The sequence below is a fragment of the Anoplophora glabripennis genome, unplaced genomic scaffold (genome assembly GCF_000390285.2).
Source record: "Anoplophora glabripennis isolate ALB-LARVAE unplaced genomic scaffold, Agla_2.0 scaffold580, whole genome shotgun sequence".
In the NCBI taxonomy this organism is placed as follows: Eukaryota; Metazoa; Arthropoda; class Insecta; order Coleoptera; family Cerambycidae; genus Anoplophora; species Anoplophora glabripennis.
This window is the reverse complement of record NW_019416656.1, coordinates 131,576-152,003: the sequence shown is the minus strand read 5'-3', so window position 1 is coordinate 152,003 and position 20,428 is coordinate 131,576. Positions and strand designations below refer to the sequence as shown.

Sequence of the window (20,428 nt, the reverse complement as noted above, 5' to 3'; positions counted from 1 at the left end):
CTAGTATCTCCAGCTTAGTGTTAACCCATTCTTTCTGACTCACCCTGTATATGTTAAAAAATGGAGGGGAAGGTATAAAGCATGTAAAATCAACATAAAAATTAGATACGATAATAATTAGAAATTACAGAAAACAGTATTTATTAATAATAATTTATTATTAACATACATAATGTTATTTTTATACATTAAACTAATTAATTGGTTCTACATAAAATATATAAATGAATTAATAAATTACAGCAATCCTTCCATATAAAATATATCATTCAAAGAAGAAATATGACACAAAATTGATTAATTTATTCATCATTTAACATAAGTATATAATTTTCGAATACCAATAATTATTATTTTATTTTACATTTAAAGCCTAATTATAACAGTTATAATTATTAAGTCATATTAATTATTGTAACATCACATATATCAGAATATATCTACTTCTCTAGTATAATTCATAGATAATTTCATATAGTAAAAACTAAAAACTTATATAAAATTATTTCAGCTAACACACAACTTTAAACGTATTGTAAAAAGTATGATCACTTTGTTCGTGATACATCTCGCATCATAAATTTAGTTATATCGATGTGTTAAAACAAGCAAGCAAACGAATGTTAATAAGAAAGATCATAGAATATATTATTAGTTAGTCTTTGGTAATGCTTTCCTTCATATAAATTTTTGAATTGCTAAACTAGAAATTTATATGCAGGAAATAATATGCACATATTAATCATGCAACGTTTGTTATACACGTTTATTTACAAAATAAATGGAAATGTACATACAACAATTTAATCTCTTGTAGCTTGGATTTCTTTCTCCTTTAATTCCCAAAGTGTTGCTCAAACTTAGTTTGTCTAGAATATTTTGATTAGAAAGTGGGGCAAGATTTTGAAATCCAAAGCCATCGATATCATTTTCAGTAAGATTTTTTTGTTTGTAATCTGTTATAAACATATAGAAGTAGCATTTTGAAATATTTCATAAGTTTATTCTTTATTTTTATTAAACACTTGATTAAAAATCTTACGCAAAACGATATGCTAACATTTTATTTACAATTCGGCATGTTCTAAACTACTAGGTTGGTAGAAGATATCCGCGCTTATTCTACCATCCCTCTTAGGAAACACATGGTCGTAGTACTTTTCATTTTCGTACTGTAACGGTTTTGGCCTGGGTCGAGTGCGGTCTTTTTTGTTGAATTTTTTGTTAAGTGAACGCCTTGCATATTTGTTATCATTTGGCAGCGAGTGTCTATGCGGACCCATCGCCATTGTGGAAGCATACGACCAGTTGTCTTTCGTACTGGGGTTAGTATATCGACTAAAGCTATAGTATTTGTCTTGGTGGTAACCTTTTTCGGTGTCATTGTCTGATTCGTAGAAATCAGGTGAGAATATACGACTTTTTGGTCTATCTGGTTGCGTGTCGAGACCAGAGTAGACGTTTTCAGCTTTTGGTTTTGACTCTTCTAAACTACTTCTACCATTGTATGTAAGTGTTGTGGGTTGATGCTATATGTACAGCAGTATGTTAGAATTGTGTTAGTTGCTACCGCGCGTATTGGAAACGAATTTTCAATTTGAAGCGCTTATTACACATGTACAAAGTAACCAGTCAGTCGAATTTTACTCATTGCTTTATACATTCATTTCCAATAGCATGCGTGATCTACATAAAGTGTTATAATGGGTAAAATTACAATTCGTCCATTGGGGTGACAACCATAAGTAGAAGTAGTATGTAATAGTAATTTTAAATAATGACTAGTAGATAGGTAAAATGATAGTGTTATGCGATGTGATTGGTTGGCTGCTCGAATCCTTACTGTGACCTCGGCATCAGGATTAAAATCAAGTGAGGTGGTTTGAGAAAGTGCTCAGGACGGGAGTAGTCTGCAGAGTGTGGAAAACCAGTGTCAGTGTAAATACAGTGTATGTACAAGCTGGAATAACATTTATGGTCGATTTTTTATGAACTTTGATATCAAATCATTTATTTGACCTACGTTTTTTTTTTGGGATGTTTTTCTTTAGAGAAAAACTGGAAATGATTTTTATGTGAAAAGCCCAAAAACAAATATAGGGCAAATTTTTATCAATTAAATGAAATACTCCTAAAGATATTACAATTTCATAACTCTTTTGATCTACATAGTATTTTGAATAACTTTACCACTTTGAATCAACTTTATTTTATATCCAGCGATTTTTGCAAGAGAAACATAATGCCATCATTAAATTCGAACATTTTAAAATGAAATGATTTAATTGAAGTAACTTAACTAAAAAGAACTGATATTGCAAATGCTGAAGCTATACCACATAAAAAATCAATTGCGTATTGTGTTTCTGAGATATAAATCTAACTTGTGTTTTCTTAATTGAAACACCTTGTATATTGTAGTTTTTTAAATGCTTTGTTTTTTTGCTATCAAACAATACAAGCTATTACAAATTCGCTTCTCACTACAGGAATCTCGGAATCGGTAAGAGGTACGAAGTAGCTTAAATGGGAGCAAAGTTGCGTAATCAGAGGACAAACATTATGTCTCCAAAAAATCAAGGCTAACATGATTAGTATTCGAAATATTTGAAAAAAAGCAGATTCAGACGTTTTGTCTCGAACAATTCATCTTCAGTGTATTCGTTCCAAATTTATGTAAATTTATATATTTAGATTTCTTTGTTTATTGAATTATCGTACACTGTAAGTGTCGTTAGACCCTGTGAAATCCATCTAGTTATTTAAACTATTACCATCACGCGTTACAATAAAACATTTATTATTATTAACTATTACCTTCACTTGGCCATACATAACTCAATAAGTTGTTGCGCCAAAGTAAAAATATTATTACAATCTTAATTTTATTATCTTAAAAATGCATATAAACAACTAAAACGCCAACTGAAAATTATTCTTTAAAAAATTTCAGGAAATGTTCAAAAATATTTTCGTTTTGGTAAAGGTTGAAAATGAAGATCAGCGTAATATTATCGGAATTTATTATATCTGTAACAGATGGAAATAGTTTAAATAACTAGATGGATTTCACAGGGTCTAACGACACTTACAGTGTACGATAATTCGATAAACAAAGAAATCTAAATAAAAAAATTAGATAAATTTTTTTAACAAATACACTGAAGATGAATTTTTCGAGACAAAACGTCTGAATCTGGTTCGGGCTGAGGCAGTACAGCATTGGGGGTCATGACGGCTTGCAAAAAATGTAATAAAATTTCCAGGGCCGTATTTAAAAAAATTAAGTTGATGATGGTACTGGAGAGACGAAACGTTACATATAAAAATTGATTATGCCATTCCTTAGAGAGCAAAAAATGGCCATGAGAAAGTGTTCTTCTTTTTTCAATATCACCTCAAACAAGGCTGAAATGAAACAAAAACGGATTTCCAAAATTTCGTTTTTTTTTCAAATATTTCGAAAACTAATCATGTTAGCCTTGATTTTTTAGAGGCATAATGTTGGTCGCCTGATTACGCAACTTTGCCCCCATTTAAGCTAGTTTGTATCTCTTACCGTTTTCGAAATCCGTGTAACGAGAAGCGAATTTGTAATAGCCTGTATATAAATATATCATATATTTGCTTTGCATATTTTGATTTATTTACTGTCCATACATAAAGTCAAAGTTGACATGGAACCAATGCGAGTGTATGCTGTATATTTTATTAGAAAAGGTGTTCAATAATTTTGTTCTAGACAAAAGACAATGCCCTATGTTATCCACCTCAACGATAGTATTAACATATTCTTTCTTAAGTCATATAAGCTATCAGGTCGTTTCTAGTGTACTTTATCTTCCAGAGTCCCCCATTGCAAGATCTACATGGGGGTAAAATCAAAACTTCTTACGGACTATAGAATTTCCCGTTTCTTAGAAAGTAAAAAGAGTCCTTTATCATATCCTTATATTAATTATAAAATAATCTAGAGTTCTTTTTCACTCGAAAAATGTTGCTCATTAATACTATAAAACCATTTTAAGTTCCTTAGTTCTGCTCAGGTACAACTATTGTTACCTTATTGGAACTGTCACATTGCACGAGGTTCTGCTTTTTATATTTCGGGAATGGGCGATCCTGGTGATGCTATCTGGCAACCGACAACCCTATCACAAAGTTCGACTTTTTGTGGGTATACTTACTCAGAGCGTTTTGACGTACAAGCGCTATTTGTGTTGTTTACAGTGACCTGAAGAATTCATCTCGGTCAAAAAATGGAATTAAGTTGTGAGCATTTTCATGCGATTATTTTTTACAACTGTCGACATTATCTCAACCACAGTGCATTGATGAACTTACTTCGGCTTTTAGGGATGAAAAACCACAAGATATCGGTGGTATACGGAATCCAATCGTGGTCGTGGTTCGCTTACTGAAGAATTTGTTGGTAGGTCGTCCAAAATCGGTTGTTGTTCCAGAAAACATTGATACTGTGCGTGCACTGATATCCGCAAGATCGTCATGAGACTTATCGTGAGATTGAGGCATTCTTGGGCATGAGTGGGACCAGCATACATTCAATATTGTAGAAACATTTGGCCGTCAAAAAAAGATGCTCGGGTCGATTGGTCGACATAAATGCTAAAAAAAATACGATCGCGGTGCTTCAAAGCAAGTCTATGACATCATAACAGTACATATGTATCATGGATCTATGAGTCCGAAAGTAAGCAGCAGTCGACTGTATGGGTCTTTCAAGGTGAATTAAATCCATCGAAAGTTGTTTGTGCATGAAGCACTTTTAAACAAATAGTCGCTAGTTTTTTCTGAAATAACGGACATGTGGTAACTGTACCATTGGTGCAACGTCGGACGGTCAATTCTGAATGGTACACAACCATTTGTTTGCCAGAAGTCTTCGGAAAAATTGGGAAATCAACCACTAAAAATGCATCATTCTCCACCAAGACAATGCGAGCTGTCACACATCGACTCACAGAGAAACTTCAATGGGAATGGAAAAACAGCTTCGATAATTGGTTCAAGCGCATGCAAAAGTGTATTAATCTTCTTGGAGAACATTTTGAAAAACAATAAAGCTATATATATATTTTCTCTATTTCCGAAATGTAAAAGGCAATCCTTGTATTGTCACTGTTTTGGCTTTTACTTAACCTTAACCTTCTGCGCCATAGCGCAAATACATAATATATACGTTCTAAACAAAGGGTTTTTTTCACTCTTTTTTTCTCTTGCCCCATCTAGGGTATTATGAGAGATTCTGGAAAATAAAGTAAACAAGGAACGACCTAGTAATTTATATGACCTAAAGAGGAAACTGTTGAACGCAGTTAATATTATCAATTAAGAATAATTGTTAGTTATAAATTGTTTGTAAATCTAACAGCGGAAGAGCACACACGCATTGGTTCCATGGCTTTACCCATTGTGGAGGGTCAGTAAATAAATCAAAACATTGTGCAAACTGTCAATCAGGAAAAAACAGGGGATTTCAAAACACGACAAATATGTTCCATTTAAGAAAACAGAGGTTTAGTTTACGTCTCAGAAACTCAACATTCAATTGTATCTTTTTTATACTTCTTCAATATCGCAGGAAAAGTTACTAAGGCTTTGGCTTCTACAATTATTGTCTAAATGGAAAGGTAAAAACGATAAGGGTGTTGATTGTTAGGTGAATGATCCTGTTCGTTTTACCTATTAGAAATAAATTCATGTTCCAAAACTACCCCACATCAGGTGCAGCACTTAAAAATACTCGTCGAGCTACCTTGGCATAAAATATTTCAAATTTTTGGGTTACAAGGGGGATCTAATAATTATTTTATGCATTTTTATTGAATTTCATTCGTTGCCTCCACACCTTTTAGTATTTACATTAAATTTTCTTTTCCAAATATACTTTGTTGGTCCCATTCTATTTTTGCAATGAAATCAAGTTCCTGAACTTAACACAGCAGACCATAAATGTCATTCATATTCACCATACGACAGTTTCATTATTATTTAATATCCAGCACATTCACCATTTATAATTAAGGTACGAACAATTTAGATATGTAAAAACTGTCGTATAAAATGGATGATAAAATACTGTGGTGTACTGGTGCTAGATTTTTTTCAATCTACAAGTAAAACATTATTCTCGACGAATTCAATTTTCTTTTTAAACCTAATAAAGTATATAAATGATTCCGGGACATTTACCACATTTTCAAGACGGCTATAAAAGAGAAATAAAATAGGAATGACTGTGCTGAAAATTTAATTCCACGATAATGTTTTATTTATAGAAGGAACTGTATACCTTCCAAAGGAAAACCAAAGAAAACACGTCAAAGCTACAGTGTGTGTTTTACTGTGCATGTGCATTATATACATGGTGCATAGTGCCTTAGTGTTCACAAAATATTAAATCATTCTCTATTATTTACAAACATGTCTTCTACTCCTTCCAATAGTATTCTGGAGTTGGATCTAACACAATTATCGAAGGAAAATAGAGATTTCCTACCCTGTCTTTTACGCTACGATTATTGTCTATGACATTATAGTTATCAAATTTTCACAAGTATTTACATGATTCGTTTTAATAAGAAGAAATCTCTGTTTCCGATGGAATTTAAAATAAAGCGAAATCGATTCTGACACTAATTTGTAATAAAATGTGAAAATAGGCGGTCAAGGAAGTAGTAAATGTTACAAAATTTGGAATTGTACAATGCTAAAATTATCTAATGGTAGTTCTAGATGTTTCATGAAAATAATAAAACAAAACGAATTAGTTACAAGCAGTTGCTAAATGAAAGTGATCCAGACAATGTATGTTTAAACATAATTGTAAGAAATGATCGGTTCATTCTTTGTCTGCACCACATGAGATGCTAAAAACGAATTCAGAAAAAAAACTTTGAGTATTGGGTAAAAATGGAATGGTGTGCACACAGTGCCCAAGAGACAGACTTGGCAGTGACCAGCATGAAAACTGTTTTGAAATTTCCATTTCGTAAATATTTTCTTTAAATCTCATCCGTTCTTCTAAATGACTATGTTTATCAAAATTCATTTTGAAAACCTTCCTTTAATACCTACTTTAATAGATTAAATCTGTTTGAGATTGAAATATTCAATGAAGTTTCTAGCGATTACCATAGTTTACATATTTTCAAAACTTTATCGAACAAAAATATTTTCCTACTGAAGATCTTCATCCATTTTTTTTCCAACAGCATTTTATGGTGAAAGAGGCATAACATGTTATTAAAAAATGTCATTGTATATGATAGTATTTATTTTTGTACACTATCAATTATAGTACACAATTTTTTGAACATTAGCAATTCATTACTTTTTCTATTTGGTATAAAATGTAGATCACGACGTCCGCAATCTGTAATATATTCTTTTTGGGCTTAATATAAGCAGTATCAGTTTCTTAACATATCGGCAACTAGGTACAATAGAAAAATATGTGTCAATATTCAATAATGAAATCAGATGAATACATAACCTCAACATTTCCAAAATATTTTGCACCTCTATTATATAAAAAAGCACTACCTACCGAATGGTGAAATAAAAAGAATCAAAGTAAGTTGATTGGCTCTACATTTCCGATATGGAAATAATGTTTTTCTTTTACTAATGAAAACTTGTAATATCTTATATGAAAATTACAGTTTATTAACAATGAAAATATTTATTTTATACGCGACTACTATCGAAATAAATGAAATAGATCCCTGAGTTTAGAAACCTATATTAAGAAAACGTAGAGGCAAAAAAATTTGAAATTTGGACCATGTATACTCACTATTACTCTATTCTTTGTTAAAATTTCAGTTAGTTTCGTTATCCCATTTTTTAGTTATTAATAAAAATGTTGAAAAAATCACGATTTTCTGCCTACAAAATTGATACCTCTCACTTTAACTCGTCGTAATTTTTTTAACAATTTTTCTCAGATTGTTGTTTACAGTTATTTCCTACGTATGTCAGTTTTTCTTTAACGCAGTATTTACGGATATAGCACTCCCTTCTGTTTTGCTTAAAAATAAAAAAAATAAGAGCTTTTGAGACAAATGACCTTCAGAGTACTAAAGACAATAGTTCGACTTATCTTTAGTAAAAATTTGGAATTTTTTTTATCAATTAACAAAAAAATTACGACGAGTTAAAGTGAGAGGTATCAATTTTGTAGGCAGAAAACCGTGATTTTTTCAACATTTTCATTAATAACTAAAAAATGGGACAAAGAAACTAACTGAAATTTTAGCACATAATAGAGTAATAGTGAGGTTATATATGGTTCAAATTTCGGTTTTCAAACTCAAGGGTCTATTTCATTTATTTCGATAGTAATTATGAAACTCATTGTTTAAATAAAAACAATTTTGTTTCTAGTCGTTAAGGTTATGAATTCATCTTAATTTAATTCTTTTAGAAAAAGGATGCCATTACATTTCAAAACATCCATTTAAAACAAGTTTTTTTGGCGAATACTTAGCAGTTTTAGATAGTAATATTAGTACCGAAATATTTATTTATTTCGGAACAGCAAATTAAAAAAGCGACTGTAAAGAATTAAATATTTTAGACATTGTACATTTATTACGAATATACAGCTTACTTTTTATTGGCAAGCAGATGGTTAATCCCAGTAATTTTGTAAAATTAATTCCAGTGATATATTTTCAGTCACGCCAATTCGGGAATTAAATTTAGTTGCTTAAAGAGATTTTAAAGCTTAATGTCAAATAAAAAACTAATCACTTAGAACTAATTATTGAAATTAACCGAACTTTTAAGTTTCATAGATTAGCAAGTCGCAACAGTGATTGTCTGATTGTCTTTAAAGACGTATCGATCCACTACCTTTTAAAAATAAACATAAAAGCTAACCTGGAGGCCAGTTATATGTATTTTGTTGTTTTGAATTCGAGTCCGCAGTTAGTTTTACTCCAACACGCACAGAAATTAAGAAAATTTCTAAAAATTACTGAACATCTCGAAAAAAGCCGACCTAATGAGCATCAGCAATATTTTGAATAAAATTATTTAAACTGGTACAGAATTTGTCTTTCCAGACAATGCATGGCTTCCTAATAGCATGTGTAAATTTTTTTACCATGCTGAATCGGTAAAAAACAAAAAAGTACACTGCTGAAATCACAACAGCAGCTATAAGATTGATAACACAGTCATCAGAAGACTGATATTAATTCAATACGAAGATAAGAAGTAATTGATGGTGAAAGGTCAGAAGAGGGAATCGGAAGTACGGACAATGTTGAAGCGGAAAAGGAAAAGAATGAAACTGAATCAGAAGAAAGTGCGGACGAATACGCACCAGCAGGTGAAACAAAACGTTCAAATCCATTTAATCAGAAAGAGTTGAATGCTCTTATTAAAAAAAATACAGTTTCCAAGTTTGCTGTGATGAATAGTTTTAATAAAAATGGAAGTTATATCCAATTTCCAAAATCCACCTAGATAATTTTGGAATTTAAGTGATGCATGCAAAATTGTAAAAATGCATCTTCGACAGACCTCAAATCCTAAAGAGTTTCATGGCAATTTCATAACAACAATAACATATATTGAGAAAGCAACGTGGCTCAGCTTTAGCAACGTCGCTTAAAACTTTTTAGAGAACCACAATATCCAAGATTTAGATACTATTATAGCAGATAAGAAAATACCAACGCTTAGAAAGTTTAACGAATGGAAAGTTCATTTCTTGGATTCCCACTTGAACTACTGCAAATTTAGGTGATTATAGCAAGGAGCAGGATGAACCAAGACCTGAATGAGATTGAAAGAAGATATTAGGGCAATTGGGATAATGGTAGATTTTTGTTGATTCCTGAAAAGAGAAATTCATTCAAAATTGGTCTACAACCCACACGTACGTTTCAATCACTTCTGTTTTTTTTTCAAAGTACTTATGAAGATGCACAAAGTACATTGAGTTAAGGCTTGGACAGGTCCAATTTCTTCATTTAGTACAACTTTCGATATTAGTTTTCTAAACATTTTCAGTATTTCAGACCATTAAAATAAAGATTAAGGTTTTATCTTGGTCAAGAAATTTTTTTTTTCAAAACATTGCTGATGCTCATTAGTCCGCTTTTCCACGATTTCGAGATTTTCAGCAATTTTTAGAGATTTACTTTAATCATGCTGGAGTAAAACAGATTCCGATTTAGCCCGTTAAAGTAAGTAAGTCTTCAATTAAAACCTTGGTTGAGTTAAAGAAATAGAAAAAAGTATGCAATGAATAAATCAGCTATGAGTAAACTATAATGAAATATTAAGACAAATATTAAATTCAAATGATTTGGAAAATATCATGAGGAAGCCATATCTTACAGTTTGACCATCGGAAGAGATTAAAACAAAGATTATATGGGACAAAACTACCTACATAGAAAAAGATCCGTGAAGCTGATTTTATTTGAACAATTTCGTGGGAGGATGTCATAAAAATGAAAATTACATATCGGATAAAAGCAAAGAATTTTGGAAAGGAAACAGAACTAAAATAAGATAAGATAAGGCAAAGTAACGATTAAAGAAGAGAGTGGCAAAAGAAAGACATTCTGTAGATATAAAGGAAAATTGAATATTTGTTTAAAAGCTCAACTTAACATTTTAACTTAACTTAAAATTTAACATCTACGAGAACTGTTGCAATGACAGAAAATTTAGACGTTACATTCAATTTTATTGTATCGAAATTTAGATGAAATCCATTAATTCGAAAATTTAAGTTACTTGAAACTGACGCAATGCGGTTTATTAAACTTTTAGTTAAACACTTGCTTAACATTTCGGTTGTTCAAACTATATTGCCAAGAAATCATGTCATTAAAACTGATACTGCTTATCTATAGTTAGAAGTAAATATCCCATCAGGTTCATGACAGTCGGTATGAACTAAGAAATCGTGAAATATCAAAGATTTATAGAAACCTAGCCTATTCGATACACAATTTGGAACGAGTCTTGTCTATTTACGAAACCAGTTTCAAGACAGTTAACACTTGTACTCGATGACCGTGGCGGGCCGGCCGTGTCCTAAGACGGGCACCCCCCGCCGCGGTCCAAAGGTGCAGTGCTACACTCTAGTGGGGGGTTGCAGCACCATAGCGGCGAGACGTACCTTCATCGCCTCTGGGCTGCCTCCGTGGTGGCCTCCCCGTGGCGTCGTCGTGTAGATGGCGTCGGCCGGAATGCCGCCTGGACCTGTCGTTGTCTTTTCTATGTCCACTTTTTGGCTGAAACACGAAAATGCAATTAACTAAGTCATATCTTTGTCTTGGGGCAGGCATCACGGAATATAATGAATAAGACACAGATACATCGAACATAAAGCGTATTTCATAATTCACGCAAGAAGTAATTTTAATAGAAAACATATGATTTTAATTAAAAATTGTAATTTTTTTATTCATTTATAAAATATACAGTAAGTATGAATGGAATAATATATAGGGTAAAAGATCTCCACGACCTTGTTGGCACATGCACTTTTTTGTAGAAATTTTCCATGACCGTTTTGTATAAATGCGACTGAATTTCACTGATACAGTGTTCAGTTACTTACTTCAATGAGTGGCTCGTCGTGGCATAAACCTTAGACTTCAAAAAACCCCAAACAAAAAAGTTCAACAGCGTTAAATTCCATGATCTGGGTAGCCAATTCTGATCACCAAAACGAGAAATTACACGACCAAGAAATGACTCATGTAATAACTGAATTGTTTCTCGTGCTGTATAGCATATGGCACCTTCTTGTCGTCTACATCTATATCTTGCAATTTAGGCACAAAAAATTGTATATTATCATGACGCTATAGCGAGCACCATTAGCTGTTATTGCTTGGCCAGCGGCATTTTCGAAGAAGAATGGCCAGATGATGCCTCCAGTCCAAAATGTGCACCAAACAGTGACACGTTGTGGATGCATTTGGTTCTCAACAATCACTCGTGAAATTTATGAACCCTAACTAAATGCTACAATTTTGTCCACTAACGAATCCATCAAGATGAAGATGCTTTTGTTCGAAAAATCAGCATGCAATTGTCCTAGGATTCATTCATCGAACTCTCTTCGTTCTGCGTGATCACTAGGCTTCAGTCCTTGAATCAATTGAACTTTGTAAGCATGAAGATGTAAATCTTTCGTGGCAATATGAATATACTTTATACAGCTTCTCAGAATGTCCAATTCTTGACCATGAATGTTGAATTTAGACAGGGTGTCCCGTAAAGTATGTTACAAACTTTGGGTGGTGATAGTACATAAAAAAATATGACTAAAAACTCTAATAAACATAACCTCTTAAACGCACCGTTTTGAAGTTATAGGCCTTAAAAGGTGCAACTACAAAAGTAGTTTTTGTGACGTAACTCTTTGTTGGAAAAAGAAAACATAATGAAATTTTCAGGGACTAGTCAGCTTTAGGAAGCCAATAAATAATGTGGATATTAATAAAATTGAGAAAGCGGAAGGGTGTTTTTTTATCACCCTGTATCCTATTTTTTGCCAAAAAAAATTTTTCTGCAAAGATACAGCAAATATCATAAGATTTTTAGAAAGACCATTGAATTTAGAAATTTTTTTGTCTCTTGCATTTTTTATGTAAAATGATTAGTTTTCTAATAAATTTACAAAATGCAAAGGGAGTTTACTCACCGCTAGGTGTTAAATTTGACGTATTCAAAAAGTAGGCGCCTGTCACTTTTAACATAGTTGACATTTGTTACCATATTTTAATCGTGTCTGTTGACGAATTATTAATTTGTGAGTACAATGGCGGATAACAATCGTTTTACTAATCAAGAATATGCCGAAATGCATTTTATTTATGGATTATGTAATGGAAATGCAACAGCTGCTCGAAGAACATACATAGAACGTTATCCGCAGAGACGTCAGCCGTCTACACAATTATTTACTCGGATTCACAGACGGATTATTGAAACTGGTAGTGTGGTACCCCGTTACATACATTGTGGTAGAATTGCTAGAAGACTACCCGCGCAAGATGAACAAATTTTGAGATCTTTTGAACAAAATCCGGGAGAAAGTGTGCGAAGGGCAGCTAATCAGTTACAGCTTTCCAGAATGTCAGTTTGGCGTGTTTTGAAGGAAAACGGCCTTTATGCCTACCATCTCCAAAAAGTGCAACATTTAATGCCTGAAGATCTTCCCCGACGCCTAGAATTCTGCCGAATAATACTTAACCATCACCAACATAATGTGGAATTTATTAGCTCCATTTTATTTACCGATGAAGCCACCTTTACACGAGATGGTTTACTGAACTTGCACAATGCACATGCATGGTCAGACGAAAATCCTCATGCTACCATTGATAGTCATCACCAACACCGATTCTCAGTCAACGTATGGGCTGGAATAATAGGTGACTATTTGCTCGGGCCTTTCTTTCTACCTCAAAGGCTTGATGCAGTAGAATATTTAAACTTCCTAGAAAACCATCTCCCTGAGTTAATGGAAAATGTTCCTTTAAATTTGAGACAATACATGTGGTACCTCCATGACGGGGCACCTGCGCATTTCAGTGTTCATGTTAGAGAGTATCTACATATGCGGTTTCCTAATCGATGGATTGGAAGAGGATATAATGCACCAATAGCCTGGCCACCGCGATCACCGGACTTGAATCCTGTCGATTTTTATCTTTGGGGACACGCGAAATCTCAAGTTTATGCAACCCCTGTTGATACAGAAGATCAACTTAGACTGCGAATTGTAGAAACCTTTAATTTAATAAGAAATAGTCTATTCATATTCCAAAGAGTCAGATTTAACTTTATAAAGAGACTGACAGCATGTATCGATGCAGAAGGAGGTCAATTTCAACATTTATTATAATAACATATTTTGTTTTAGTTCTGTTTTGGTTACTTAATTAAAAAAATTATTTTGGAAATTGATTGTATTCTTAAAAATTCACTAGGCTTAAGAAATGTATGTAAATAATTCGGAAGCACTCATCTCTCTGCATTTTGTAAATTTACTAGAAAACTAAACATTTTACATAAAAAACACAAGAGACAAAAAAATTTCTAAATTTAATGGTCTTTCTAAAAATCTTATGATACTTGCTGTACCTTTGCAGAAAAATTTTTTTTAGCAAAAAATAGGATACAGGGTGATAAAAAAACACCCTTCTGCTTTCTCGATTTTATTCATATCCGCATTATTTATTGATTTCCTAAAGCTGATTAGCCCCTGAAAATTTCATTAAGTTTTCTTTTTCCAACAAAGAGTTACGTCATAAAAACTACTTTTATAGTTGCACCTTTGAAGGTCTGTAACTTCAAAATGGTGCGTTTAAGAGGTTAGGTTATGTTTATTAGAGTTTTTAGTCATATTTTTTTATGTACTATCACCACCCAAAGTTTGTAACATACTTTACGGGACACCCTGTATTTCTGAACTCTCAGCAATATTCTCACGAACTGCTTCAATGTTTTGTGTTGAACCAGAGACGGTTGGGTATTTAAGATCACTAATCCAGTCTTACTGAATATTTCATTTAATCTATTTTCAGTAGTTGATGAAGTTAAATTACTATTCCGACAATATTTGGTACGAAAATTGCGAACTGTAGTTGTTTTAAAAATAATGCTCAATAATTAATATCCGTTGTTCTGTCATTAAGCGCTTCGTATTGAATAACCTTGAACTGTCAACGTCAACTGTCACGCTGACTTTTATTTTTCATGTTGGCAACACTTTACTGCACAAGTGGTGTAAAATCCATATCTTGCACACCCGATATTACAAGGAATTACAGTTAGTTGTAAAGTGTCTCATATATTCACAGTTTTTTAAGCGTCTTTGGATGACAGGTTTGGGCTTTCAGTTTTCAACCTTGACGGACTGCTACTAACATTAAGTAGTCGTCTCGATTAAAGGAATTGGTGAACTGATCGGACGAATAGATTGCCATAACTTATATTGTACGTTACAAATATGAGTACGTAATTATACAGGGTGTCCCGAAATTCATGCAACAAAATTTGGTCATAGATCTTAAGACAAATTTAGGGGACCCGTATTTTTTTTTCTTTCTAAAAAACGTAGCACCATCAGATTCCACATGTCATAAAACCCCACCAAATTTAGTGATTCTCGTACAACAGGGTTCTGAGATATAAAAAAATATTATTCTTAGGGGCGGACTTCAGGGGGCTGTAACTCCGAAAGAGGGGGCCACTTGGCAAAAATAAAATATACGGGTCCCCTAAATTTGTCTTAAGAATCTGTGACCAAATTTTGTTGCATGAATTTCGGGACACCCTGAAGGTAACAATTTAACTATCCGTTTATTTAATTATTTGTGACTTAATATTGTTGTTATTGTTATAAGAAGAAGTTTTTTTGTTTTTATAATTTTTTAAATTTTATTTACAATTTTATTTACAAGGGATAAGACTAGAACGCAGCAGGAAGTTTGCGATTTATTTAATGAAAAACATCCAAATCGCCGTATCAGCCAATCAACAGTGAGTAAGATAGAATCTAAATTTAAAGAAACTGGCAATGTTGTAGATATTCTAAAACCTGGACGTCCAAGCGTTAGTGAAGATCACAAACAGAACATTTTGATGAAGACGATCCCGACCGCCGCTTACACTTTTGTGTAAATAGAGATTTACACCGGCAAATACTTTTGCAAATACTTTTTTCAGACGAGGCCACGTTTTGTCTCAATGGTACAGTGAACCGTCAAACTTGCAGGTATTGGAGTCGGGAAAATCCTCATTGGATGGCAGAGACACATATCCAACTCCAACAGAAATTAAATGTGTGGGCTGGAATAGTTGACAACAGAATAGTAGGGCCTTTCTTCTTTGAAGGAACCCTTACAGGAGAAAGATATTAAGAGTTTTTACAAAATGACCTTGTTCCAGCGCTTGCAGTAATTTTTCCTAACAATAATGACCCTGATATTACTGATGACACCATATGGTTTCAGCAAGACGGTGCACCTCCGCACTATGGATCGGCAGACGAGGATCGATGGAATGACCCGCGAGATCCCCAGATCTTACACCCCTGGATTATTTCTTATGGGGCTATTTAAACTCCAAAGTGTACGTTAATAGACCACATAATTTAGAAGAACTCCAAAATTGTATTATAGATGAAATACACAGTTACCCCAGAAATAATTCATAATGTGCATGAAAAATTTCTACACAGTCTTGCGTATTGTCAAGAAGTCGGTCGGTGGCAATTCGAACACTTAATTTAGGTAGAAAACTTAATGAATTGTATTTGCTTGACATAGAAATTGTTATCTTTTTAATGAATAAAATTTACGTTTTCTAACATTCAATCGTCATTTACTCGAAAACTTTCCTATGTAAGATGGCAACATTTTAATACTGTCGGATCGACAAGGAAACGATCTTTCAGAATCCAAAAAAAAATAGGGGGTTGCTATATAAAACAAATGTCGATGACGTCATTACTCGAAAACAAATGACGAATGAAAATCGCCTTTTATGCTAAAATATCTATTTTTTATTTAAATTAATAATCGACGTGTTCGAGAATTTTTCCCAAAAAAAATTTATTTCGTTTTTACTGAATTTATTCCATACTTTAGGCGCGTACATAAATTTTCAGAAATTATTTTGGTTCGTTGGTAAACGGTGTTTACTGTTTGGCAAATTATGAAAGACTGGCTACTACAAGCCCTATTTTAGTTTTTATAAACTGATGACAAAAGAGTTTGTTACTATGAAGACGTCATATTATACTTTTGCGAAATTTTTAATTAAAAATTATGACGTTATGCATGTTTTTGCAGCATGACTCATACATATTCTGATTCTACATAATTTTCTCTAAATTTTGAAGTCTGTATCTTTTTTCTACGTTCATTTTCAAACATTCTACAAATTTCACCTACTTTTGTAAATTTGAACCAAACTGTGCTATCAAACTTAATTCTATGTCTGTAATATTGTTCCCCGACATTGATATTTACTTATTTTCACTTTTCTGAACAGTCTATATCTGTTGGAATTAACAATTAACAGTTTTTTTTAAAAGAGCTTCTAGTCATCTAGAAGGTCTTTTTAACACTACACGAATCATTTTACATCTTCTACATCTACATCCCGAAAATCCTACTGCTAGAAAAATTTATTTTTTATCTTATGCATTTTAATGGACTGAACAGTAGTTAGTCTTCTTGGCCCCTTGTAATCGAGTTATTTGAGAAAAATTTCCGAGAACGTACGAAAAATCTCAATAATATCATTCAATGAAGAAATTTATTTGTACCAGTCCATTATACCAACTGTTGTGCCAACGACAACTTAATCTCCAGTTTTTTGTACTATAAACGGGACACCCTGTATATCACAATAGATCAACTTAAGATTCAGATCTCCAATAAATTTGAAACATTTACGTGTCGCTGTTCATTGGCAAATTAATACTAAAACAAAGACTATTTCCTCAAATAATAGCGACCGGAGGATAATGACGAACGATACAATAAAATAGACGAATCTGGGACGCCACTTGGAACGTAGAGCACGTGGTAAGATTTTATGAGTCAATCTGTTAAAACGCCGTCTTTATCCCCCGCCACCGTCGCCAATACTACTTTTACGACAGCCGCCTTCATCACCAGCTTCCTGCCGCGCTTCCGCTAAATTTCTAAGTTATATGCCTCTAAATAATCATGCCCAACGTTCAGGAATTCTAGTAATCATCTTAAGGACTTTATTAAGGGGATACGAATTATGTTATGCAGCAATTTGGCTCTCCCGCCATGCACTAAATTAATCCTACTTTACTCTGTTAAGTTATCAACGTCTGCTAGGTTTTAATGGCAATCTGTTGAAGTAGGGCTTTTTAATTTTAGAGGCGTCCATCGCAAATTCAAATTCAGATCACAACATTTTACATAGAAATTGTTTTACCAAGATTCCTTCTCTCTCTACTAACGCAATTTTTGTTTATCAAGCAAATTCATTTTCTTCAGGATCAAATTTAATCCGGAAGAGAATAATGTTAAAGAAAGTGTCATTTTTATAAGTTTAAACTAAGTTTAATAACAAATTTTAAGTCGTTTAAAAATAGTCCTTTATTGAAGAGTACCCGAATTACATTCGTATACATTGAGGGTGATTTTATATCAAGTCTCCTTCTAGATGTGCGAAAACTGCAACGGGATATTCGTCAGGTAAAAATAAGGGAGAGGTTTCTCCAGAAAATAACCGACTTTTTAAATTACACGCTAATGGAGATATTTATAGTAGGATCGTATTCGATGTAAAGTAGAGCAAAAAATTGTCGTTCGTTTATCAAAGGAAAATCGTGTTATAATTTTTAGGACGCGTAAGATGAACCATTTCAAATTTAAAATGAAATTGAATGCAAAATCTGAAATACCGCTTCATACGCACTGTGTTCTGGTAGTAGCTGCAGTCGCTCAGGTGCACGGAATGGTCGGTTATACGTCAAATAAGTACTAACCTGGCGAGCTTGGTCGTAAATCACAGACCGTCTCCAAAAAACAAGTAAACAATAGTGGCGCGTACAGAGGTAAAATGTAGTACATATGTGGAATCTAAAAAACAAATTGAATAAATTACATTTAAAATAAATAGTTTATGAGAATAAAAGGATTTTTATAGAAACGGGGCTACTAGACGTTAACTGATCCTTTCATCCCTTTATAATGCATAAAGAAATTATTCAATTTTTAAACCCCTTAAAACCGTACTGCACTGGATACCTTGACAGGCAATGATTTATTAATTTGCATGGAATATGATCCTGCTATAGTATAGCATTGCGCTTAACCTCCTTTGTAACCACATGTTCTTGGATTTTTGATATTCACGGAAACGTTTCAACTTTTGAAACAAGTTTACGGAGATGATGATCTGGGTGGTACGCAATGTTACGAATGGTAGTCGTCAGTCAATTGAAGATGATTCTCGACCAAAATGTCTTAAGCTTCAACTGATGGCTCCTATCATGGAGACTAGATAAGGAGCACGAACTCATACGGGAAAATTGACAAAATTTGTCCAAGAAATGGCAGAAGTTGGGGTGGCGCTAGTGTTCCATATGACCCAAATGAATGTAGCTTCATAAATACGAGTGAAGTAAGCAAATAACCAATTTTATTTTATTTATATTGAGTTTAATAGATATATTGGGGAGCGGGGAGGTATACTAACCTAAAAACTAGAAGTCAAGTCAATAATTATTACAATTTGTTTTTATAAATGGTAAATAAAAAGTTTCGAAAATAATTTAAATATGGTAATAGTATGTGAAGTGAATGACTGTCAACAGATTTAAAATAAAACAGTACGTTTGTGATCTGCATTTTCAATCTAATGATGTCCAGCAGTTCTATATTACAACTTGACCGAATAGTGGGTTAATATTATGGCAAAAGGTCGAATAATTCGGAAGTTGGAAGCAGCTTCTTTGATTCTTAATACGGTAGAGAAATTTTTAAATAGAAAGATTTCATAAGTGAAAATATTGTATAATTGAATGATGCATTGTTTCTTTATATATTTTGCAGCAGCATCAACAGCAAGAGCATCCGCTACACCAGCAACAACAGGTGCAGCAGCTACAACAAGAGCAACAGTTACAACAACAACAACAACAACAACAACAACAACAACAACAACAACAAGAACAGCAAGTAAATCAAGAGCAATTAAGTTACGATGAGATTATACTAGAAAGTGAGCATCCTGTCCTGTATAATCTAATAAAAGAAAAGTTCTGTTGACGTGTGATGAGGTCTCGACAAAGCAACTATGAATATGTTCACATAATATTGACAATAGCAACAAAGTATACTTTATTTATTTCTACATATTCTTGTAATTTATATTACGTGCATAAATAATTAAATTCGTATCTTTCATATAATTCTTGCTGGTGACATCGCTATTATCATTACTGAATTGAATAAATCATTTCCAATTAGTTGCTGTTTCTTTCCTGTTAGTAAAAAACTGATTGAAATTCAGATATCATATAAAATTTAAAGAGAGGATACGTGTAGTAATTGATGCTGATCGATCTGTATTGGTAATTGACTACTTTTACTAAATATTTAAACATGGAAATCAATTGCTTCATGAACAAAATGAAATTTTAAGAAGATAGACTGACACGTATTACTTATTTTTAAGTTGTTTTATTTGTAATATATATTTACTTTGTTACTTGTTTGTTATGAATAAATATTTATTTTATTTTAATTAGGCACAAATAATTTCGTTTTTTTGATTCAATTAATAAAACATTGAAATCTTTGGTAGATAAACATTTTATTTTTACAAAATATGTAACAAAAATATAGAACATTGCTAAAATATT

The 20,428-nt window shown here is 32.7% G+C and overlaps 1 protein-coding gene across 1 annotated transcript in view; it reads right to left on the bottom strand.

The window, feature by feature from the left end:
- Positions 1–443: 443 nt before the first annotated feature.
- Positions 444–20,428, bottom strand: part of LOC108911922 (interleukin-1 receptor-like 1) — a gene marked incomplete at its 5' end in the record, with an annotated part of 143,668 nt that continues 123,683 nt past the window's right edge. Inside the window, 2 exons of the mRNA XM_018716998.1 lie at positions 444–1,529; positions 11,171–11,285. Of these exons, the coding sequence (XP_018572514.1) occupies positions 1,068–1,529; positions 11,171–11,285 (577 nt within the window). The remainder of the gene's footprint in view (positions 1,530–11,170; positions 11,286–20,428) is intronic.